The sequence below is a fragment of the Galleria mellonella genome, unplaced genomic scaffold (genome assembly GCF_026898425.1).
Source record: "Galleria mellonella isolate WM207_F2 unplaced genomic scaffold, CSIRO_AGI_GalMel_v1 utg312, whole genome shotgun sequence".
Classification (NCBI taxonomy): domain Eukaryota; kingdom Metazoa; phylum Arthropoda; class Insecta; order Lepidoptera; family Pyralidae; genus Galleria; species Galleria mellonella.
In genome coordinates this window covers 593872-620658 of record NW_026442074.1, presented here as the reverse complement: position 1 = coordinate 620658, position 26787 = coordinate 593872, and the positions used below count along the sequence as shown (strand labels likewise).

General features: G+C 36.5%; 1 protein-coding gene across 1 annotated transcript in view; it reads right to left on the bottom strand.

Annotated features, from left to right (window-relative positions):
* The window catches only part of LOC113516341 (potassium channel subfamily K member 15), a 42619-nt gene that overhangs the window by 3210 nt on the left and 12622 nt on the right, over positions 1–26787 (bottom strand). Inside the window, exons 2-9 of the mRNA XM_031908429.2 lie at positions 18978–19197; positions 10208–10355; positions 8738–8874; positions 6586–6687; positions 5820–5923; positions 3283–3401; positions 1998–2201; positions 161–250 (exon numbers count right to left, since the gene is read on the bottom strand). Coding sequence (XP_031764289.2) covers positions 161–250; positions 1998–2201; positions 3283–3401; positions 5820–5923; positions 6586–6687; positions 8738–8874; positions 10208–10355; positions 18978–19095 — 1022 coding nt within the window. The 5' untranslated portion in view covers positions 19096–19197. The remainder of the gene's footprint in view (positions 1–160; positions 251–1997; positions 2202–3282; positions 3402–5819; positions 5924–6585; positions 6688–8737; positions 8875–10207; positions 10356–18977; positions 19198–26787) is intronic.

Genomic DNA, 26787 nt, shown 5'->3' with positions numbered 1-26787 from the left:
GCGTTGCCATTCCTGAGGACTCAGATATTATTCCTATGTACTCGGTAAATTCACGCCATATCCCACCCTTCAAACCGAAACACAGCCATGCAAACACAACAATAAAGCAATTATTACATTAAAACACTATATTACTAGATTTGTCTTTGATGAAACACACCTACTGAGCGATATGAAGCAGAAGTAAGCGCCGTCCAGCTGGTCCCACTGCTCCCACATACCGAATATCATTGAGCCAAACATTATGTAACTGTAAAAGATCTAGTTGTTATTATAGACGAGGTACGAGTAACCACCTGTGCTGAGGAAGGGAATGTAATGTAATGTAATATAAATTGGATTGTAATTGTAAAGAATTGATCTTTTCCGGGCTTAGCCTTTTATTTGGGTTTTTTTTATACAACTTAGAATGGCAAACAAGCTGACGGCCCATTTGATGGAAAGTCGTAACCGTCGCCTATAGACATGAGCAGTATCATGGACATAACAGAGTATACTGTTTCGCCCATGATACCCCCCATGCGTTGCTATTCCTGAGGACTCAGATGTTATTCCTCCGTACCCAGTAAATTCACGCCACATCCCACCCCTCAAACCGAAACACAGCCATGCAAACACAACTGCTTCACGGTTGAAACACGAATGGGACAGAGGTATCTAAGCAATCGACTTTTGTACAAAGTCTCCCTCCGGGTCGTTGTGTGTATGAGTCGTGGCTAGCACAGCCAGCCCAGCTATGCCCAGAAGCACAAAAGCTTCCTACGATCTTTAGAGGCCTCACTAAGCGACCTTACAGTTCCGAGGATTTCTAAACGTTGAGCGGCCACAGCTTCACATTCTAGGATTACGGGAGCAGCCGTTTTGACGCCGAAGAAAGAAGGATATCACGGATGAAACAGTATACTCTGTTATGTTTGTTGTCACTTTCTATTAGATGGGCTGTCAGCTTGTTTGCCATGTATATATTTATGCAATTTAGAAATAAATAGATATAGTTATAAATTGAATTATGCAGACAAATATTTTAATTTTGGAGCGTACGAGATAGTAAAGAGGCACAGCTCATTAACAAGAAGTTGTTCTGCCCGATTGTTCCAGAAATTAAGCGTAATTAAATCAAGGAAGGGCCGTGTTGACTGGAACTGAACAACGGAAGGGCTATTTCAAAATTTCCTAAAATTCATCTCAACATTCTTTATTAGATATTCTTAAAATAGACAAAATGTAAAAATAGCCAAAAGAAACCAGTCTAAAGTGTATTACAGTAGCTTTAAATGCAAAAAAAAGGAAGTTTTAAATTTAGGTTCATATTAGTTGTTAACTGTCCACTGCTGAATATACACTGTCCTCAAGGGTTTTTTTTAATGGATGGAAATGGAATGGCACCCCGTCTGCGTTATTGGGACACGCTGGCGGGGTATGCTGGGGGCGGGGGTGCCGTCCCTCGAACTTAAATTCCTTTAGTTGTGTCTTACGACATCCATATGCAAGGAAGTGATGATCCATTCTATGTCGGGAACACACAGTATATATACATATGTATATTTGAATATTAGGTAATATTCATATATATAATTTTCATTGTTTTTTTGTCAGCAAAATCAATCACTAAAATCGGTACGTACAGACTTAACTATAAGAAAAGAACATAAAATACTTTTGGAAGTGGATTAAAATTATCTCTTTGTCTAAACAATTGAGTCAGAATAGAGACTACAACGACAAAATTTCAGGGTACGCAGGTGTATATCCTTAATCCGCAGGAATGGCCAACGCATGAGACATATCATGGCCAACATTGTACATTCTAAGATGAGGTTTATGACTACATGCGATGATTACCACTTTCCATCAGGTGTGTCAAAAAAACTGTTAATTCTTATAGGTTTTTTTATTTATTAATTAGTACATATATGTGTACATGGCAGACTTAATGCTAAAAGCATTGCCTCGCAGTCAACCATAGGGAAGTGTCAGAATACTCGAAGATATCTTACCCGACTAGAATAAATATGCAGACACTCAGCGGCACTGTAATGGTTTGGGCGTCGAAAGTCACGTAACTAAACTCGCTGGTCTCTGGAGTGATGTTCCGCATCCAGGGTTCCGACCAGCCCCTCAATCTTGGGTCCATACGGTCCAGATAACGTGGTGGCCCCCACGGCTGCGGCATGGAAATAGTCCGCATGTATTTTGGTCTTCTGCGGATATAATAATAATATTAATCACAGAAAAGTATTCCAATTTGGACATATTTTCTCATATCTTTTATTCACGTATGGGGTCAGCTAAGCTGTTGCATGTTGATTCCAATGATCTTCAGTTCTTTCCCCTGCCTTATACCATCATTTTAGAGATCCTATGTGTACAATTTTGATATAAATGTAGTGTAGTTTCATATCTTTCACTATCATCACTACCATAGGCTACATATAAAGAATGCCCTATAGTAAATACAAATCGACCATGGGAGTGAGTTTCCGTGTGGTCCCGGTATAGAATAGGCCACCACTTCCTTTCCCGTGGGTTTCGTAAGAGGCGACTAAGGGACGGCGAGGCATGGGCAGCAGCGTCTCTCTTAAAACATCTCTAAAGCCTAACTGCGTCTGCCAATCTGCCTGCCAAGCAACAATTATAGGCAAAACCCTCCTAGGGGGAGGCTGATATGATGATGATGATGATGGGAGTAAGCATTTACTCCTTTATTTATAGAACGTCAAACCTCTCTTAAACCTATTTTAGCTACTAAAGTAACTAGTTTTTTATGGAGGAATGGTCAATTTTCGCTCATTTCCTTAAATAACTTCTAAACAGTTTTAAAATTATAAATCAGAAAATATTTGAGTATTTAACAACGATTTTTTTCTGTTTATATGTTACACGATATAAAGTCTTTGGGTCCAAATTTTAAGTCAATCGCTCCAGTAGTTTCGAAGTAAATTGGCTGTGACAGATAGAGGGTTAGACATGCGATTGATCCTATAACGAGTCTGTGATTTTTTTTTAAATTTGATGATAATGGAATGGTAACCCTGTTCACACTATCGGTATACACTAACGGGGCACCAGTGAGGGATGATAGGTGAGGATAAAAAAGCAGGTCAGTTAGCCCCATCGTGATGAATACACCAGGAATTCAGCACGACGGTTTCCAGGGGGAACCGCGTGGAGGTCAACCTGACAGGGTATATTGCTCCTTCCCCACAGGAGTACGTGTTGTCCTTCTGAGGTACGAAACCCTGAAAAAGACGAAAAACCACTTGTGCTAAAAATGTCACGAACCTGAACATGTAAGGTGGGACTCCGTGGGGCAGCCTGTATTCGGGGGTGGCGTCCGAATCCGAGTAGCCCGACCTCCACCCCGCGGGACGTTCTATACTTTCGGCCTCACTGCTTTCCACCTGAAACAAATATAGAGAGAATAAATATTAGTTATTTGTTTAGGACTAATATATTAGAATTAAGGTAACTTTATTCTGGTTAATATATATATATGTTTATCGAATATATATTTTATTTGCTAAACACAGATGTGTTGGTTGTACCGCCTAAAAATATGTATTTAACACTCAATCAAAATTTATTGCTATAATTAACTCATGATCGTGACTTTATGTACTGTTTCTTCCCGCGGTTTTAGTCGTGTATATTAGGTATTTATTAAGTTAAAACTGTCTTTAACTGTCCACTGCTGAACAAAAGTTTCCCCCTTGGGGGGTTCTGCCAGTAGTTGCTACGCTCGGCTGGCGGATTGGCAACCACAGTTAAGCTTTGAAGACGTTTTAAGTGACACTGCTGTCCACCCCTCGTCCTCCCTTAGTCGCCTCTTATGACACCCACAGGATAGGAAGGGTTGGCCTATTCTATGCCGTGTGGCGTGTATTAGTATGTAAACTTAGTATATAAAGTATTATTTTTAAATCTTATATATATATATATATATATATATATAAACGTTCTTTAAAAGGTCTTTAAATTGAGGCAAACTAGATTAATTCTTTATAACAGTTTAGTACGTAGTCGTTTGGAGTTTGCCTCTCCCCCTTTCCTTCTATCCACCTTCTATTATAATGTTCTTCATCTCAAAGAATAGAAAATATCCAACATTTTCACTAGACTCAATATATATATATATATATATATATATATATATATATATATATATATATATATATATATATATATATATATATCGTATATAAAGTACCCTATATGTTAAGACAAAATCTATCTGTACATCAAATTTCTTTGACATCCATTTAGTTGTTTAATCGTCATTGGGCATACATAATATATAACATAAAAAATACAAAAAAATACATAACACACAAACATGTTTAAAAACCTTCACATTTTCAATATTGATAGGATGTAGGACGATAAGGTAGGTACGTTTTAGTACATATTTAAACATTTTAACGTTCAGACTAAAATAAAATATAAAAGCTATATTTGCGTTTGTAAAATTTACAAATACGTTTCGTAGAAATATCAATATTTAGAAAATGAAAAACGCTTTTCCTTTATTTTATTTATGTAACTTGTAGTTCGAGGAAATTAATTTCAAACGCATAATTTGTAATATGTATACGCTTTTCGATTTGTTTCCAATAGCAATTATAATGTAAAAATAATTTCTTTCAAAAATGACTAATGTGAGATAAATCACTTTATTTTCAATCGACTTCAAACAAAAGTTGATTTTTAATTCGATCGTATTTATTTATGTTTGTTCTTTCGTAACTCCGTCAGTTGTAAACTTGAAGATTTGGATTTTTTTTTATTTTTATTTAAAAATAGCGCTCCGCTCCGGCTTCGCACGGGTGCACATTACATCACGTCACATTAGAAACCTCTAAATTTATCAGTGTTCCTCTACAATATTATGCATGTATTATACAAATAAACCTTCCTCTTGAATAACTTTATCTATTAAAAAAAAAACTTCTTCAAAATCTGTTGCTTTAAAATAATGTTGTAGTTTTAAAGATACATAGGGACATATAGCATACATAGGGACGGACAGACAGCGACGGCGACTTTGTTTTATACTATGTAATGATACACTTACAGATCGGTCCCATATAAATTTAATCAAAGTAAAAAATTTTAGTTTTGTAATCAATATAACCGGTTTTACTACAATTTAAAAAAAAAAAAACCTGTTTTGTTTTATGGAACACAAACAGAAATTATAACGTGAAAAAGAGCAGCTAAGATGTTTGTCTTGTCCCGATGGTGTATGACAATGAGAGAAGTACTTTACAATATACCTGAGTGGGAGGAAGGGATTGTTAGTAATGAGGATTATCTGTCGCATTGCTAGCAATATGCCCTATAAGGTCAACCTCCCAGGGGACCACCCCTGGAAACCATCGTGCTGAAATTCTGGTGTATTTATCACGATGGGCTAATTGACCTGCATTTTCATCCTCACTGGTGCCCCACCAGCTTATGCCGTTAGCGCAGGCGGGGTTACCATTCCATTATCATCCATTAAAAGACCGTCGCCTATAGACATGAATGGACATAACAGAGTATACTGTTTGGCCCATAATGTCATGTTTTGTTTATTATAACACAAAGGTAGGTAAAAAGGGAGGTAAAGAGGTTTCTTCAGGGTCGGCAACGCACGCGTAATACCTCTGGTATTGCAGGTGTTCATAGGCTACGGTAACCACTTACCATCAGGGGGGCCGTATGCTTGTTTGCCACCTCAGTAGTATAAAAAAAAAGGTAAACCACCAAAAAGAAAAATAAAGTCAAGAAAATCTTATAAAATAATATTGTATTATTATCAATTAAAAATATATAAATACCTGAGTACGGAACCTCGCCACCCGTCGCCTGGTGAACCCTGGACATCCTCGGCATAGGCACACCAGCGCGTACAGGCATTTGAACCAACGCGCCAGTAGTTCACCTACGTAAAACAATACTTTATTCATATTATACTCATCATCATCATCAGACCAGCCGTAAACTGTCTGCAGACGTCAGTGCTGGACATAGGCTTCCCCAATTAGGGGAGTGTTGCAGTAGTTGCCACGCTTGGCAGGCGGGTTGGCAAGCGCAGTTAGGCTTTGGTGATGTTTTATGGGGGACGCTGCTGGTCATATCTCGACCATTAAATTTAATCAGCTGCCTTTACGACATATAACATAAATGACTGTTCATGTCTATAAAATACATGGGATTCCATGGGTATAACAGAGGATATTGGGTCGTCTATATATTCTACCTTTCATGTGTTGCCATTCTTGAAGACTAAGATGTTAAGCCTCTGTACCCTGTAATTTGATAGTAATCCTACTAGGAATACACAGAAAACACCTCGCCCTCCATATGGTGGCTCCTGGAAACCACTGTGGTTAATTTTTGTTGAATTCGTCACGATGGGTTAACTGGCCTGCTTTTATCTTCACCTATCACCCCTCACTGGTGCCCTGCCATCATATACTGATGGCGCAGGTAGGGTTATCATTCTATTGTTACTCAAAAAACAGACAGTGGACTGATACTCCTGACTACCCCATGTTGACATACAGCCACAGTTAGTCGTGAGTATATTATCTCATTACTTACCAACGTTACTCAAATACAACAGAAATAACGGCATTCCCAGTAACGTATACAGAATTGTTGTAACTTTCCCCCAGTTTGTCCTCGGTGATAAATGTCCATAACCTGAAATGGGAAATGTGATTTCTGAGCAACTCACAAATTAATCACTGAAGTGGCAAGTGGCAATAATCTATTTGATAGTAAACGGGTATGATAGCTTATGAACGCCTGCAGTATCCTGGAGACTTTACTAGAATATTCTGCATGATATCAAATTCAAATTAAATCATCTTTATTCGAATAGACAAGCACTTTTAAATTGTATTTTTTTTTTAAATCTAATGCAGGGTTCGGAAAGTAGTCATCTGTTGAGATTAGCTCGCAAGAAACTCAATAGTTATCTTTTAAATCTCTTTTAACATTATTTGTATTTATTTAAATGTACAATTATACTATTTCTTAATATCAGAAACTAATTCAATGACATTGTGATCCGAGATCTTATAATCTCGTAATATTGTACTATGAGTAACAAATTTACAAATTTTTTTATTAAAATTGTCAATATATGAAGCACTGTCACCCATTACACGAGTGGGACTGGTCAAGAATAGAAAAGAAGAATTTATTTACTTTGAATACGTGATATAGATCCAGAAGGAGACGCTTATTAATGTATTTTTAGAAAATCCATTAAAGAATCTCTAGAGAAAATTTTGAGTGGGAACTCTTGAGAGCTTCAATTTGTCATTTCTTTATTTTGGTAGATTCCGAGTAGTTCGTTTCACATGGTCCAATGTCCTTCTTTTCAAATACTACCTGAGGAAGTGTTTGGTCATTTCCAATAAATATTAGTATTGTAGGAGTGCAAAATAATTTTTGGGTGTTCTAGCGAATGGTTCTTGAGTTTTAATAAGCTTATTTTGGCAGGATACCACTTATAAAGTAATTTTGTATGAGATTTTGAAAATGTCCGCAAAAAGAAAATGAACTATTTTTTGCTTGTTATATCTCCAGATGAATCCTGTTTTACTAATATTATGAATCGAAAAGTTTAGAAAAATGTTTAAACGTTTAGATATTTGTTACTCAAAAAATGAATTAATTTTTCTTAGTAACAAACATCTAAATGCTAAGATCCTAAGATAAGGAAATCTTAGGATTCCTTTTATCCTTTTTCACGCGGATAAAGACGCAAGATATAGTTAGTTTCGAATATTAATCTTTATAGGAACATCGTAGTATCCATTTTGAACCCTCTGCTGGTTATAGAATTTTACAACCAATTTAAAGCCAATCTTGTATAATGTTTGAAAACGGCAAATGTTCCAAATCTGGGCACGCCATGGGCCATTTTAGTGACGTTAAGAGAGTTTGCGTGAGGGTTATGCATTTTAAGTAGGTGTTTGGGTAAACCGTATCGTTAGTAAGCTCAGGTGATTAATTTAGCTAAATTGCTTGTTCGAACCTTTGTAAGTTTAGTGATCTTTAACAGAATTTAAAGCCAGTTGGCAAGAAACTGGCTTGTATCTATTATCGGGTCAAGTTTCTTGTGAGATAGGCAGACAGAAGTGCTAAATGACGACATCCGTGGCGTAGGGTTTGCACGTTGAACTGTGTAGTCAAATTTCCGGGTTTTATTCTTGATTGGGACAAATGTGGGAAACGAACTTACGAACTTTTCTAGACTGGATCTGGTCTGAGTGTTCTGGATTGGATAGCTTGAAGACAAGGGTATTGGCGTGATTGTGTGGCACTTATTTTTATTATAAAATGCCACAGATATGTCACTTGCTTCATCTACCTTCAAAATTCATATCAGGCATGCACACAGTTCAGACGACATAATTCATGTTGACGTAATTGCTTTCATCGTATCAACCCTTAACAGTCCACTGCTGAACATAAGCCTCCTCCTTGAGGGGTTTTGCTAGTAGTTGCCACGCTTGGCAAGCGGACTGGCAACCATAGTTAGGCTTTGGAGACGTTTTAAGAGGGACGCTGCTGCCAACCCCTCGCCCTGTCTTAGTCACCTCTTACGTAAACCACGGGAAAGGAAGGGTTAGCTTATTCTATGCCGGGGCCACACGGTACGGCATTTAATGTAATTAAATCATCAAAAAATACTTTGGAAGTCCGTTAAGAGTTTTATATAAGTATATAAAGAAAATACCTATAGTAGTGATGACAGTGAGTGAGTACAGGAAAGCGGATGAGAAACTCCACTGCCTGGATGACCTGCCACCGTCCCACCCGCGACGGACCGCCACCACTATTTTTTTCTGATAGTGGTGCAGTTCGATACTAATTCTGAAATAATTCAAAATGCGTTTAAGAAATAAGTATTAAGTGGATGCAAGCGCAATGTTCGGATAGTTCTAACGAGATTGAGTAAAGATCTCAATGTTGCCTGGAGCATGGAATTGAAGCCTCCAGGTGGCACGAGACAGTACTTGTACTATCATTTCCTTGTGCAGTAGCATACGAGTAAAGCATAATTAACTAGTAGACTTTCTCGTGGTCAGCAGTGAGATATCTTATGGGTTGTTATTATATAGTATTGTGGAAGAAACACGGGAAGAGAGAACTAAGCACGCAGTTACTTTGAAAGTGACCAAAAATCATCACAGCACAAGAATGTTTGTGATACCAAAGACATTCTTTGTGTGTTATTTGCTGTCGTGACTTAAAAGTACAGTGAAACTAGTTCCAGTATGTTTTTTAATACGACAATAGTAGCAATTAACTATATAATCATCTTGAAGCTAAGTAAATACCGTTGATCTAATGGACATGTGATAGCAGAAGCACAATTCTTGTATTCCCGACCTTGTAACATAAAGATTTTGAGTTAGAGTACACAGTAATTTCACTGTTATGTCCTTCAAATCGGAGAGCAATTATTGGTTTACAATTAGGGAGGATATCGCTTATTTTGATTTAAGCGGCGAAAACAAAGGATACTAGAGATTGCTGAGTGAACAGATAGAACAGTTTGACAAAGTCATGCATTATTTTAGTCAAGGTATTTTTTTTTCTTTGATGGATGAAAATGGTATGGTAACCCCGCCTGCGCTAACGGGATACGCTGGCGGAGCACCAGTGAAGGGTGATAGATGAGAATGAAAACAGGCCAGTTAGCCCATCATGATGAACTCATCAGGAATTAACCATGATAGTTTCCAGGGGGAACCGTGAGGAGGTCGACCTGGTTGGGTATATTGCTGGCAATGGGATACTTAGTTTCCATTACTAACAATCCCTTTCCCCCCTAGTAAAGGTATTACTGAATACAGAAATACCTTTATTGATGCATGACTTCTGAAGTGCCCCACTTGGATCTTGGAACCATTCTAGAGCTTTGAGCTTGATCTTGGGTATCACCAGATCGCGCTTTTCTCCGCTAAGACCATACCGAATGTACCATATCTCCTTTTTGAAATGCGTTAATGAAGTTTTGAATGGAGAACCTGAACACCTAGACAAGTTACAGATGAATCTATCGTATCATTTTGCTCAACAATCGTATGAGAAAAAATAAGACATCATACGTTGCTATCTCATTCTATCACATAAACTCACTAGCGACAACAATTCTATTAATGGATTCGTTTGTAACTCTTCTAGGGCTTGACGTCCTTACTTGTCTTTTAATGCAGTTTCATTGAAGAGGTTGAGCGCCAAGGTGACATTTTGCCAGAGATACTGGGCCGTGTTGTTTCTTTCTCGCGCCATGAGATTCACTCGCTCCATCTCGCTCGCACCTTCTATAGCTTGAAACATAAACGCTCCTGGAAGAACAAATAATTGTACGTTATCACGACAGCCAAAATAGGAAATTGTAACAAGGAATTTTGAGAGGCAGGCAAAGTAACAAGAAATGTAACATTTAAAACGTAATGTTGTGTGGGTGATACCTATCGGACTCAATTTAGTTCATCACTATAGTAACACGTTTTTTGCAATGGTAAACAAGCCGAAGGGTTGCCTTCTGTGGGCTGTTGGATGAAAAGGGAGAGAGGAAGAGAGAGACTGTACAAAAGTCGTTTGCTTGGCCACTTCTGTCCCATTTGTATTTCTATCGTGAAGCAGTTGTATTCGTATGGCTGTGTTTCCGTTTGGAGGGTGGGATATGGCGTGAATTTACTGGGTACAGAGGAATAACACCTGAGTCCTCAGGAAAGGCAATGCATGGGGGTATCATCGGCGAAACAGTATACTTTGTTACGTCCATGGTATTGCTCATGTTTATAGGCGACGGTTACCATTTTCCATCAGGTGGGTAGAAAAAAACAATTTTTTTCATTATGAATATAATATTATGTTTTGATAAGTTCAACCTTCTAATGGCTTAATCCGAAAATATCATGACTTTGTTAGTATTATCGTCTCAGTCGTTAATTATCCACTATTGAACTCCACCCGCGCTATCGGTATACACCGGCGGGGCACCAGTGAAGAATGATAGGTGAGGATGAAGCAGGTCAGTTGGCCCATCGTGACGAATTCAACAAGAATTGTTCACGATGGTTTCCAGGGGGAATCACGTGGAGGTCGACCTAATAGGGCATATTGCTAGCAATGGGGCTGTCAAACTCCATTGCTAATAATCCCTTTCCCTCCCTATTCGATTGGTTTGAAGTGTAATAAAGGCAGTGAAGTAGGGTAGAGTGGCATAACACCATGATCCTCAGGAATGGCAACGCATGAACTGTACTATGTCCGTCTGTTCTGTGATTTCCGTAGTCCTGCTAATGTTTGCAAATCATATTTAACACTTTCCATCAAGTAGACTATCTGCTTGCCATTCTAAGCGATATAAAAAAATGCCTACTACACTAAAATAGTTCTTCTCCAGCTTTCACAAACTGCTAGGGAGAATTATACATTTAGTACAAAATATTTTCATATAATTACGTATGACAGCATTTTTTTTTAATAGATGAAAATGGAATGGTAACCCCGCCCGCGCTATCGGTATACACCGACGAGGCACTAGTGAAAGATGATAGGTGAGAATGAATGCAGGCCAGTTGGCCCACCGTGATGAATTCGACAGGAATTGATATGATGGTTTTCAGGTGGAACCGCGTGGCGGTCGACCTGACCTGCCCTGACCCGAAATGACCCTCAATTGCTAGCAACGGGGCCATTAGATCTCATTACTAACAATCCCTTTCCCCCTGTATGATAGCAGCTGCTTATTTGAATCTAGGAAAGGAAATAGCACCTACAAGCCACCTATTTTATTATCATCATTTCTAGAGACAGTAATTACTGAGTTTGTCATTGATAAATAGCATTACATACATACATACATATCTGTCACGCCTGTCTCCCATTAGGGTAGGCAGAAACAATAGAATGCCAAATGCTTCGATTCAAACAAACCTCTTTCGCTTCCTACACATTCATCAATCTTTTCATATACGCTCGCCGGTTAACTTTTAATAAATAGCATTACTTTAATCAATTTCATTACTGAGTCATTACCATTCTTTCTTACATAAATTAATCACTAGAAATGATATGAAAATAGTACGCTTAGGTAATTAATCATATTTATTAAGTAAACTCTTAAAATTTGTAATTAACGTTGGCTGTTGGATGCATTTTTCTCTACAAAAAATACCGACTTCAAACCGGCTACTTATTATGATTAAAAAACTAAACTATTGTACAGACTTTAATAAAAATTTTACAGTATCAATTTAAAATTATAATTTTTTTTTTACAACACAGGGGGCAAACGAGCATGCGGCTCACCTGATGGTAAGTGACTACCGTCGCCCATGGTCACCCACAACACCTACGGCATTGCATGTGTGTTATATACTTTCAAATAGGAAACAAATTTTCTTAATCGGTTTATAAATGACGAAGTTCCGAGTCGATTGACAAATGAAATATACGAGTACTAATAAATAATGTGATATTTAACAGAAACATTACACTGAAAATATATTACCAGAGGGAGACTTTGTATAAAAGTCGATTGCTTGGGTACCTCTGTCCCATTCGTGTTTCAACCGTGAAGCAGTTGTGTTTGCATGGCTGTGTTTCGGTTTGAAGGGTGGGATATGGCGGGAATTTACTGGGTACAGAGGAATAACATCTGAGTCCTTAGGAATGGCAACGCATGGGGGGTATCATGGGCGAAACAGTATACTTTGTTATGTCCATGGTACTGCTCATGTCTATAGGCGACGGTTACCACTTTCCATCAGGTAGGCCGTCAGCTTGTTTGCCATTCTAAGTCGTATAAAAAAAAATAAGACTCGAAATCCTGTGTCTAAAAACACTATTTTAGCTACAGACAAAAATGGCAGCTTTAATTGTCACAAAGTTAACATGCCAGGAATATAAGAGTAAATACTTGTTGATTATAAAAACGTTAATTGCCTTTGTTTTTCAGCTGAATGTGCAATCCAAATAGCTCGTAGTATGCTTAAATATGTTTTTAAATGTTTAAATTTATTTTTTTTAAATAAAAAATGCCTTATATTAAGTTTACTTAAATAAAAAAATATATATATATACCATTATTTCCACTTTTCTTTCAATATAAAATACAGAGTCTGTTCTATAACAATGCCTTTGAAAAAAAAAATGCAACGCAATCGAGTATCTCCCCACCCTAAGGATGTCTTAAAAATGCTTTATATTTTTAGAAACCAACAAAAAAAACATAAAAACCCATTCATTAGCCGAGAGACTCGTAAACAAACGTAATTGTGAAGATAAAAATGATTCCCCCCCCCATTTTAAGAGTGGAAAAATTATGACAGCCCTAATTAAATCTGTGTACATTTACTTGCAGGGTGAAATTGAAATCGTTAGGGATTTTTTAAGTGAATATTTTATTTATTTATTTATGAAATTTTAATTATACCTAGCAAGTGTAAATAGCGTATTTAACACCATATGGCGTTATCCACAGTCGACCGTAGACAGGAATAACAGAAAATATAATTGACGGTATAACGTATATATATATATATATATATATATATATATATATATATATATATATATATATATAGATGTTACTGGAAAAGCTACGAGTACATTTGTTTGTTTGGTTTGGTGAAAGATACAAAAATGATCTTGTTTTTATAAAATCCTCACATCTACCAACTCACATTGGCAAATCCTAAGATTTCGTGGTAAAATTTAAGATTTAACAATGTGCGAGGTTTTACTGTAACATAAATTATTATATATTAATAAATAATATTGGATGAAAAACCATTCAGATACAAGGAAAACACCAGCGTTAGACAAAGCAAAGTGAACTTTATGTATTCTAGAGAGAGAGAGAGAGAGAGAGAGAGAGAGAGAGAGAGAGAGCGAGAGAGAGAGAGAGAGAGAGAGAGAGAGAGAGAGAGAGAGAGATAGAGAGAGAGAGAGAGAGAGAGCGAGAGAGAGAGAGAGAGAGAGAGAGAGCGAGAGAGAGAGAGAGAGAGAGAGAGAGAGAGAGAGAGAGAGAGAGAGAGAGAGAGAGAGAGAGAGAGAGAGAGAGAGAGAGAGAGAGAGAGAGAGAGAGAGAGAGAGAGAGAGAGAGAGAGAGAGAGAGAGAGAGAGAGAGAGAGCGAGAGAGAGAGAGAGAGAGAGCGAGAGAGAGAGAGAGAGAGAGAGAGAGAGAGAGAGAGAGAGCGAGAGAGAGAGAGAGAGAGAGAGCGAGAGAGAGAGAGAGAGTATACTTTATTTGGCAAGATCCCTTGAAGATGGTGAAATACTCTCGTTGTCCTTTTTGGAGCAAAACTTTTTTTATCTTACCCAGAACAACTAACAAACTGAAGATCCATGTGATAAAAAGTGATATCATTACTCATTGCAAAGTAGTACCTATTTGTAAACAAGATTTCAATCTAACGTGCCTATAAAACCATTTTGTTATTTATCAACTTATTTGTCATAACTTAAGTAACTGTATCTTTAGAAAATAAAGTGTTGGCTCAGAGGTGGTTATTAAATTATGTTAACGTTAAAGCACATTTTAGGGGTAATATTATAAAAGCCCGCAGTGTACGCGTTACCCCAAATTACGGGGTGGTTTGTAGGCCAATGCCTCGCCCTCTGTTTAAGAATCACAAAGAATGCCCTGTAAAGACGCCGTCTAAAGGTTCCAGCCGAGCGTGGCCTCACGCTTATTCATTTTCTCTAATGACGTGAACACAAGCCTAATTCTATTTTCGTGGAATACGAAACAATATTGATATCCTTTTTGTAACGCGCGATAAAAGCTTTAGTGAGTTCACAATGGGCTACTAAAATTGCTCGATTGATTCTTATATTGCAGGTGAGTTTTTACATTATGTGAAAAAGCATTTTATTATTATTATTTCTGCTGTTAACTGTGCACTGCTGAACATAAGCCTTTTCCATAAGTTCCCCATAAGGGAGTTTTGCCAGTAGTAGCCACGCTTGGCAGGCGGGTTGGCAACAACAGTTAGGCTTTAGAGATGTTTTAAGAGAGACGCTGCTGCCCTTTCCTCGCCCTCCCTTAGTCGCCTCTTACGACACCCACGGCAAAGGAAGGGGTGACCTATTGTATGCCCGGACATGCACGGCGAGAAAAAACATTATAAGCGTAAAAATATTTCTCCTTTTTGCTTATGTTAATCAGTATATCAAGTATACTACATTCTATTTTTTTTTGTACAACTTAGAACGACAAACAGCTTGTTTGCCATTCTAAGTTGTATACAAAAAAAAAATTTTAAATGTCATTAAACGAGCCAATTTAGCCATGAACACTGAGTGACAATCGTTGTGAATATCAAGTTCGGGCTTGGTTTTTACAATATCGTTATACGGACGCGTTATGCGGACGATAGGTGGTTCGCGGCCTAAGTTTGTTCCGCAAGCTGCATTTTTAAATAGATTGCAAAAAAAAAGCTGATAACTTTTAGTAGGCATTTTAATCTTATTTTAGAATTTTTCCGCATTATTAACATTTTATAAAAGTTCGTTGTCAAAGCGATTTTTAAATAATCAATCAAAAACTTTGAAAATCGTTTAATTGGTTTTGAAAATTGACAGACAACTCTGATGTTGCCCTACTTTAGTAAGTTTCAGTGTGAGTGCTCTTGAAGGCTTTCAGTCGAAATGAAAAATTTCTAAAGAAATATGGGTCGAAAAACGATAAAAAAATTTGAGCCAAACTTGTGTGGAATTGACGTGTTATATGCGGTTTTAATTTGCTTAAAAATGTACTTCCAATATGAATTTGCGGTCAATTATATTTAGATATTGAAGTTCGAAATTGAATTTGGACTTCACAGTTCGGCCATCAAAATTAATGTGCGTTTGATTAATATTATTGGTATTGCGTGAGCGTAAAATATTTTACTAAATCAAATGTAAATACTGTATTACTTTGTCTGTAATTTTTTTATGCAACTTAAAATGGCAAACAAGCTGATGGCCCATCTGATAGTTAGTGGTAAACATCGCCTATAGACATGAGCAGTGCCATGGACATAACAGAGTATACTGTTTCGCTCACGACACCCCCCATGCGTTGCCATTCCTGAGGACTCAGATATTATTCCTCTGTACCCTGTAAATTCACTGCCGTATCCCACCCTTCAAACTGACACAGCCATGCAAACACGACTGCTTTACGGTAGAAACACGAATGGAACAGAGGTGCCCAACCAAACGACTTTTATTAATATATCATCTAATGCAAGATAAACATTACCTTTTTTAATTTCATTTTTATTTTTTTTATATAATAAGATTTCGATCTTATGTCTAATGATATTAGTCATTGCTATAGTACAGAGGTATCGTGTTGTCATTGTATATCGTATACCGTGTATACTGTACCGGTATTTTTCTATTTTTTTATTCAACTAAACTTTAAGCATTTTTGAATAGTCATTTTAGTACGTACTTATGGTAAGTTAAAATCCTATCTTTATGAGAACCATAAACTTAGTATAACGTAATGGGAACAGAGCCATGATCAATAATGAGATGTCAATTGTTTGGTCACAATGATATTATCTAATCTGAATTTGACAATAAAATATGTTTTTCAACAGTATTTGTTTGTTTAATTTTGTTTATATTTGTTTAATTTTATTTAATTTTAGTATTGTCTAATTTTGTGTTTCGTTTACTTGTATTTTACTTTGTGCAAATTCTGGTGGCTACCAGATTACAATCTAAGTATATAATTATGTACTATTTTAGCTGTTTGTTTGCCTTAAATAAATAAATAAATTACGTAATGAATTTAAAATCTGTCGTAAGATTTGAAACAAATATACAGCGATAGCACACAAATAAAAAAGACCATTCGTTAATGCAATTTAAACTGTTTATTAGGCTACTCAAAATAATTTACTGAATGGGTTTTTTAAATATTTACAAATGTTCAAATGTAAATAAATGTGCAATTACATTTTATTGCCTCATTCACTACGGTACACGAGAAAATATTTTAAATTGGCAAGTATTTAAGAGCTTTAATACTTTCAGTCATTGAAATTTAAATACAATTTATTAATTCGTTGTTCAAAATAGTTTTTAAACTAAACGACGGAAATACAAGTTCTTTTTTTTCAATAGATGGTAATGGAATGGTGACCCCGCCTGCGCTATCGGTATACGCTGGCGAAGCACCAGTGAGGGGTGATATGTGAGGACGAAAAGGCGGATCCGTTAGCCCACAGTGATGAATACGTCTGGAATTCAGCACGATGGTTTCCAAGGAGGACCATAGGAAGGTCGACCTGATAGGGTATATTGCAATGGGATTGATAGTTCGCATTACTAACAATCCCTTTCCCCCATTACAAGTTACTAGCGATTCGTTCCAGTTTTGCACGAGTTGCTAGACAGATTTTTAAGTGCGAAGAATCGAGAATCGATAGGGAAGAAAGTTTCTTGTTTGGCGATCTTGTACAGTTAAACACAAGGCAGGATGACTCCCCACTAGATGGAGTGACGAATTCAAATTCATTGCAGGGAGTTAGTGGATGCAGGTGGCTCAGGACCGTTCCTTATGGCGGTCTATGGGGGAGGCCTATGTCCAGCAGTGGACAGATAACGGCTGAAATGATAATGATAATGATTGATTTTTAAATAAAGTCACAGCCCATGTTACTCGCTGATAACGTCCTTTTTTTTGGGTGAAAGAATTTTTAAAATCGGGTAAGTATTTATTTAGTTTATTCATTATAAACAAAAAAAAAAAAAAACAAATCTTTACTCTTTATGATATGACTCTTTTTTATGCAAATTTGAATAGCAAACAAGCTGACGGCCCACCTGATGGAACGTGGTAACCGTCGCCTATAGACATGAGCAGTACCATGGACATAACAGAGTATACTATTTCGCTCATAATACTCCCATGCGTTGTCATTCCTGAGGACTCTGGTGTTATTCCTTTGTACTCTGTAAATTCACTGCCATATCCCACCCTTTAAACCGAAACACAGCTATACAAACACAACTGCTTTACGGTAGAAACACGAATGGGACAGAGGTGGCCAAGCAAACGACTTTTGTACAAAGTCTCCCTCTGTTATGATCCCTCTTCCACTTAAATGACGTAATATTATATTTCTTAAATGGAAACTTGTAATGGGTATCTAAAGCAATTATAACTGTGATAGTTATCTTGAGAAACTATTGATTTCATATCAAAGTTACAATTCTCTGCCGAGTTTAGGGAGCAAAGTTTCCCGATTTGCCTCCGGTGTGAATGTTCAGCATTTCAAAGTGTTTAACCCTAAACGTTCACTGCCTGTGTTCTGGTTTGTACACGAAGATCTTGTTTACAATTAGATCTGGTTTCTACAGGATGATATGAATGTAAAAGTAGAGAACGTACCTTTAGGTTTAAAAGTTAGCTCACCAGCGCACAAATAGCATTCATACGTTACTTTTAAAGTGATTTCCAAAAGGAGGATTCAATTTGTATAATTTTCAATTGTATTAAAAAAAAATTTGGTGTTTTATTGTTTCCGTCTACTCTAACGGAAGGCAGGCGTGACAGATATGTATGTATGTACGTACGTTCGTATGTATGTATGTATGTGTGACATGACATCAAATACATATGTATGTTATAAAAAACAGGTTTCAATTTGTCTGCGACATGACATAAATTTGTTGTATTACTATGACATTCAAATACAAATTTTTGTTTATGAATAAATAAAATTAAAAAAAAAATATTCACTTACACATTTCATGGATATATATAATAAGTAGGCTTTTGATGATCCCTGATGATCGAAATAAATGATTTTATTGTTAGCAGTTGTATTTTTTTATGTTTTTGCCTCATAATTCGTGATATGTGATCTCGTGATATGAAGGTTGTTTATAGTAAAATAGTTCCTTGATGGAAAACTTCAATGTGATTGTATGAATCGATGGAACCTCACCAGCAATAGTATACGCGACCACCAGCACAACGATTCCTACGTTGCTGAATAGAAAGGCGAGCAGGTGCCTGATGTAGCCCCGGATTCGGGACGCGAGGGGGCGCCTCCGACGCGGCATTGTCACGGCATCGTCAGGTCACCGTGGCGGACGCCAGGTCCGCCGTCGTGCGCTCATCAAACTTTGTGGGTTTGGAGTCATAGTAGAAAAACTGGCGAGGACCTGGAACAAAGAGGAATGTTACGTGGCAACTAATGGCAAAACCTCTCTTTATAATGAGGTCCATGATGATATAATAATAAATAATAAAATGGAATAGTGCTCAAGAGCTCATATCAAGTTGGAAAACTTGAAACCTCATACAAAGCCACCCAACTATTGCTACTACGTAGTGATGTAGGCTATATCATCCTTTTGCGAGGAGATAATCATCACCGATGTGCAGTTATTGTCATGTAATCCTGGCATAGAATAGGTCACCACTTCCTTTCCCGTGGCTGTTGTAAGCGACTAAGGGAGGCCGAGAGATGGGTAGCAGCGTCCTTTTTAAAATATTTCTAAAGTTTAACTGCGGTTGCCAATCCGCCTGCCAAGCGTTGCGACTACTGCCAAAATCCCCCAAGAGGGAGACATGTTCGGCAGTGGACAATTAAAGTCGAAAATTAAATAATTAAAATTTAAATTAATCATTAATTATGATGACGAATGTGCAGTTATAGAAGTGAAATATTATTCAAGTTGCTTAGTGGGTAATCGAGAAATTTTCAAAAATTAAATCGAACTTAATAATTTTAAATTTATAAGTATTCAATAAGAAAGGCTTTTTGAGAGATTGAATATTTTGGGGAGATACTTTTGGGGGCTTATAATACTTTGTGAAATTATAGGCACTTGATCACAAAAGACATTTGATGTTTTATGAAAATTATCAGAGATTTTTTTTCCACCTAGAAGTTTCGATGGACTTCATTGTCAATGTACCAGAGGGAGAGTTTGTACAAAAGTCGTTTGCTTGGGTACCTCTGTTTCATTCGTGTTTCAACCGTAAATCAGTTGTGTTGGCATGGCTGTGTTTCGGTTTGAAGGGTGGGATATGGCGTGAATTTACAGGGTACAGAGGAATAACACCTGAGTCCTCAGGAATGGCAATGCATGGGAGGGTATCACGGGCGAAATAGTATACCCTGTTACGTTCATGATACTGTCATGTCTATAGACGACGGTTACCACTTTCCATCAGGTGAGCCGTTAGCTTGTTTGCCATTCTAAGTTATAAAAAAAATGTCATCTAAGTGTTTGATGTTTGGGGAGGTGCATCGTATACTTTTTGCTGTATTCTATATAGACGAATGTTATAAAAATAAAACGAGTCACCCTGCAATGAAAGGCGACACAAAATATAAACAGATAAATCCAGTCACCAGAGGGAGACTTTGAACAAAACTGGTCTGCATGAGTAATTCTCTCACAGCTGTGGTTCTACTGTGAAGCAGTTACGCTTGCATGGCTGTGTTTTGGTTTGAAGGGTGGGATATAACAGTAAAATTACAGGGTACAGAGGCGTAACACTATAGTTCTCAGGAATGGCAACGCGTGAGAGGTACCATGAAAGTCACACTGTATTCTGTGACGCCCATAGTCTTGCTCATAACTATAGGCGACAGTTACTGTTTTCTATTAGGTGAACCATCAGCTTATTTGTTATTCTAAGTGTTATAAAAAAAATCCAGAGATAGTTTCAAACGGACATGAAATTATAAGAGATTTTTTCTTATTCTTTATTTTCTTTACTTTGGAAACACATCTCTATGGCATAGCGATTGAAGGGATATAAGGTAAAGAATGTTTATTTTACGCCGATTGAAAGAACCGACGGACGTGAGATGTTGAACAAACGTATGAGTATGTACTTAGAACGTTCCTCGCAGCATTCCAATGATACTTGAATAACTGTCACTGGTAATTCTAGCACAAACATTTGCTGAAAACATATTGCAAATGTTAAACTGACAGACAAATTGCTGTATTCTATTTCATCTCCGATGTATAAAAAAGCAGATTAAAAGTTTGATTGTGTAGATATCTCTGAATGCATCAAAAATTGTTTATTGTATGCTTCAAAATAAAGAGGAAATATCATTCTGATCTCAGCTATAATCCGTCCATTGCTGGATATAGGCGTCCTCCATAAATTGTCATAAGAAACGGTCCTGAGCCACCTGCATCCACTGACTCCCTGCAGTGCATTTAAGGTTATCATTCCCTTTAGCGGAGGGTCGTCCTACATTGCTTTTACCCATCCGGAGTCGTCACTCGAGAACGTTTCTTCCCTATCGGTTGTTGGTTCTTCGATCTATATGCCCAGCTCATTGCCATTTCAGCTTGTTTATTCTTCGTGTTATGTCGGTTACTTTGGTTCTTTTGCGGATATCCTCGTTTCGGATTCTATTAGGCAAGGAAACTCCGAGCATAGCCTACTTCATAGCTCGCTGAGTAATTTGTAGCTTTTGCATACCGGCAATTGTGTAGGAGCATGTTTTGGGTTCATAAATCATCACATATTCCCAGTATAGGTAAAATCTGCTGTTAATAAATTCATTACTAGATGCAAGATAAAGAGGTAACAATGAGTGACCATATCATGAAACAGTGATCTCTTACAGGTAACTTTAAGACAGAAATTCTTATCTGATTAGGGCCAAATGGTATGAGTATAGAGGCAAACGCATGGAGTTATTAGCTCGGCCAATATCAGGCTTAGCAATATTGTTAGCAACTGAGTCAATGAGGTTTTTTAAATATTACATGTTTCTTATTCGCGTAAAGATTAATAAGGGAATCAAACATCATATACTTTTATTATTTCTCTCCAACTTAAGGTTGTCTGGATGAGGTCGCAATTTAGCGATAAGGCCACCTATTGTTGTATCTTTACCTGACTTAATTAATTTTTCGTAATTAAAGTTTTTTTTTGTGTAAATATTGTTAAAGTAATATGTAATTTGTGTTTTTGAGGGGAACAATAAAGAATTTGCATGTTTTTATATACCAGTGCAAATGAAGGGATATACGAAGAAAAATACTGTAAGGCCAGTATAGTTGTTATCATTTTAAAATCATTCTACAATAGGGAGAAATTGATAGTCACAGATTAATAGGTACTTATATTAAGTATGGTATGTATTATGTATTGTTTTTTTACATACAAAATTGCATTTTTATATTTTTTTACTATCATTTTACCACTTCGTATGGGCAGATTTAAGAAGTAGAAAATGCAATGTAATGAATCACTTTTAGATACTCTATTGAGATAAAACACACACCAGATTTTAAATTAGACCTTCAGTCAATATAACTGTAACAATACAACTGAAAACTGCATCCAACTTGGTGTTTTTACGTGACGCCGGAACAATACAGACAGACAGTCAGAGAAAATTTCAAAAAAATATTACTTTGCCTTCTATTGCTGCATTAAGATCTTTTAAATCGATTTTTCCTTAACTATCACTTCGTATAGTTAGAATTTTATTATATTTGTAAGATATATGTTTTACATGGCAGCTTTTCTTCCAATAATAATTTCATTAAATATTTAAAAATTAAGCAGCATTAAAAAAAAAAACAATTTGTTTAAAAAAAAGTAAAAAAATATAAGTTAGAAGATTTTAAGCCGTATTATTTTAAGAGGAACTTCGCAGCCGCCATGTTTGTTTTTGTGTTTAATCATTACCCATCAACGAGAAGTCATCACAGATAATTATTAAGATAAATAGCATCACGACGTTTATTTGGCATTAGTTCACGTGTCGGCACTGTTGGAACGCTGTCGACTCTGTCGCCGATACAAATGCTTCATGTTTAGATTTCAGAGAGCGTGTTGCAATTTATCTGATTTTCATTTATAGTTCGCAAGCATTTTTACAAATAATATTAAGTGCTACATGATTATGTATTAATCACCTGCTTCTCGAGTTTTTTTTTTTCTGATGGGTGAAAATAGAATGGTAACCCCGCCCGCGCTAACGGGATACGCTGGCGGAGCACCAGTAAAGGGTGACAGATGAGAATGAATACAGGCCAGTTAGCCCATCATGACGAATTCACAAGGAATTATTAGGAAGGAAGGAATGATAGTTTCCAGGGAGAACCGCGAGGAGGTCGACCTGGCGGGATATATTGCAATGGAATTCTTAGTCTCCATCACTAACAATCCCTTTTCCCCTTGCACTTCAAGTTAGGATACGTTGTGGTATTGTTTTTTTAATGGGCGATAATGGAATGGTAGCCCCGCCTGCGCTATCGGTATACGCTGGCGGGGCATCAGTGAAGGATGGTAGGATGAAGTTAGGTGAATTGTTATATTGTGACGAATTCAACAAGAATTATACACGATGGCTTCCTGGGCGGAACTGCGAGAGGTCGATATGTTTGCCTGAGATATCTACCTCTACGCGGTTCTACATGTTTGTTTTATGCAACTTTAGAACGCCAAACAAGCAGACGGCTCACCAGATGAAAAGTCTAAAGAGGGAAAAAGGTATTGCTAATAATGGGGATTAGTAGCCGCATTGCTAGTAATATACCCTGCCAGGTCGACCTCCTCGCGGTCTTCCTGGAAAGCATCGTATGCTATTCTAAGAAAATTCATTACGATGGGTGTACTAACCTGTCTTTTCATTCTCACCTATCATCCTCACTGGTGCCCCGCCTGTGTATACCGTTAGCGCAGCCAAGGTTATCATTTCATTATCATCCAATAAAAAAAAAAAAAACCATCGCCTATAGCCATGAACAGTGCCATGAACATAATGGGATTAATGTACCTATTACTAACGATTCCTCTTTCTTCATCCTATAGTAGGATATCTGTTAGGAACCTGCCTAAAATAAAAATATCGCATGTGCGGTGACAGATTGTTCAAACTGCGTTTGACTTTAATTTGAAAATATTAAGATAAAATCCTTGTCTAAATTAGTCTAAGCTAGTAAACACTTCGTAATAAAATTTACTGCATATTCGAAAAATAATACCCGTTTAAAATAATGAAAGGCCAATGAATAAATATTTGTTAATTCAAGAATTTCAGCAAATTGTTTGTTTACTCTATCTACACTGATTACAGTTTACGATGGGGATATTAGCAAAAATTCAAACGGCTTTCTCGATAAGATATCGTTTATTCAGATTTATTTGTAGTTTTGTTTTATGCGTTTCGATCATGATTCAGAGATATCTCAAACAGTATCTCTATTCAAACTTCACAGTTTAGGTGGATGACGTGAATTAATTAAAATTAAATATTTTATAGGCTTCGGAATGTCAAATAAGTTATGCTTTTAACTGGGACAAGTTCAAAATGGCATAAATATAAACAGCATCATTCGAAAAGAAATTAAATGAATATTTATTTGCCAAAAACACTTTTGCATAGATGGTTAATTCTACGAATTACATACTGGGCATGCAAGCCTGCATCGTGTAATTTAGAAATGCGATTTAGCCATGCTGGTATATTAAGTGCTCGGCTAACTTATAAGATTTCACATGTATTTCACATAATACATTATTGATAAGTATTTATTCATTGTACTTGAACTATGAGATTAATTAATTAATTTATTGATTTTATACAAAAATCCATAGCTCTTAAAAACATAACTTACATGTTAAGTCTGTTATGAATATAGCCAATAACGGATTTTATTTATACAAACAAAAATTATAATTCCAAAGCGAGGTAGGCAAGTTAGAGTGGGTGTATGCAAGCAATATAAGCACATGTATGAAAGAAACCATAATAAATAAACCGTAATTAATGCGTCTTCGTGTATGACAAAGGTATCGTAGGAATTCTTGTCACTAGATGGCAACACAGTCATAAAATGTTTAATGTCCCCGTCACTAGTCTAGTATTCTGAACAAAATTACCCCATAAAGTCGATCCTCATATTATTTTAATTTTTTTTATACAACTTAGAATGGCAAACAAGCTGACGACCCACCTGATGGAAAGTGGTAAACCGCGGCGTCGTCTATAGACATAAGCAGTGCCAGTGGACATTACAGAATATACTGTTTCGCCCATGATACCCCCCATATATTGCCATTTTTGAAGACTCAGTTGTTATTCCTCTGTACCCTGTAAATTTACGGGATATCGCACCCTTCAAACCGAAACACAGCCATGCAAACACAGCTGCTTCACGGTTGAAACACATATATTTAAATTAGAAGTGTTTTAAATTTAATATACCTACTGTGATTCGTAACAACATTGTCGTCGAATCATCAATTTAGAATTTAAATTTTAGAGGTAAATTCATGGAATAATTTTTTTTATACAACTTAGAATGGCAAACAAGCTGACGGCCCACCTGATGGAAAGTGGTAACCGTCGCCTATAGACATGAGCAGTACCATGGACATAACAGAGTATACTGTTTCGCCTATGATACCCCCCATGCCTTGCCATTCCTTAGGACTCAGATGTTATTCCTCTGAAAATATGAGATATATATGAGAATATATCAGAAGCGTCTCAACCAATCCCCAAAGATACATATTTTCGTTTAGAAACACGAGCAATATAATTCTCATTTTAACATTCCACTATTTGTGTTATCCATTGAGAGCACGATCCCAGTAACAATAACAATCTAGACAGCGGTGCATATGAGCGATCGTAACAAAATATCGCGCCAGCCACTGGGACAGCGTTCAAGAACAACAAATAAAACATTTATTAAATCTACAAGTGGATCGGTTAGTTAAACTCTTAACAATAATATTTATATAACCCTGCTCGTATCTGGGCTGTGTGATTCTGGAATGTTTGGCATGCATGTGAAAATTAATGGTTATGTTGAAAATTTGATGTCATAATGTATTTGTAAATGAACATGTTGCATTAAATATTATTAAATTTAACGTAAACTTTACAATTAATAAATTAAATACACTATTTTTTAATTTCATAGATATTTATATTAGATATTTCGTGCAAATTTATTTTCTTAAGCTAATATTAGATTAATGATTACTTATAACTGATTGAGGATAAAATAAATTAAGTGGATTTATTTTTGTTTCTCCAGTGTTCTAAATACTTAAAGTTGCTAATTGAAAAGCCTACTTAAGAGATTTGTCTAGCATGAAAATTACTTCGTATAATATATTTTTAAGTGTCATTTAAAAAGGAGAGTTCTTTAACTAGTGCGTGTTGCCAGAGAAATATGATCCTTATTGTGTACAGTGGACAGTTAACGGATGATGCAAAATATAATATTCCCACTTTAAAATCTAATGTGTCTAGCTAATATCCCATTGTTCAGAAATGGCTAATGTATAATTAATAACTTCCTTTTCTAAGACACTTAAAACAGGTGACAAACTGTCTATAGCTATTAAACAAGTTGGTTTTCTTAGATGAATTTATGACACCGAAATATGTAATCAGCGTGGAACGTACTTTTTCTTCAGAATAAAAATCATAGAGCTTCGTTTGTAGTTCTTTTCGTACATTTGAATTCACAACCAAGTTTAGGATATTCTGTGTTAATATAACATGACAAAGGCCGATTTCCGATACTGAGCAATAGAACGATTTGTCGAAAAATCGCGCGTTAATTAATCGTAGTGCATATAAATTTACAACTGAAAACATTGCACTTTCGTCATATTTCGCTTAGAAATTTTTTTAAATACATTTATGCCTTCACAATCCTAACTTTTTATAGCGGCTTATTGAAGAACATTGCATGATTATTGTTACAGTTTATCAGCAGAGAACTTTTTAAATAAACATT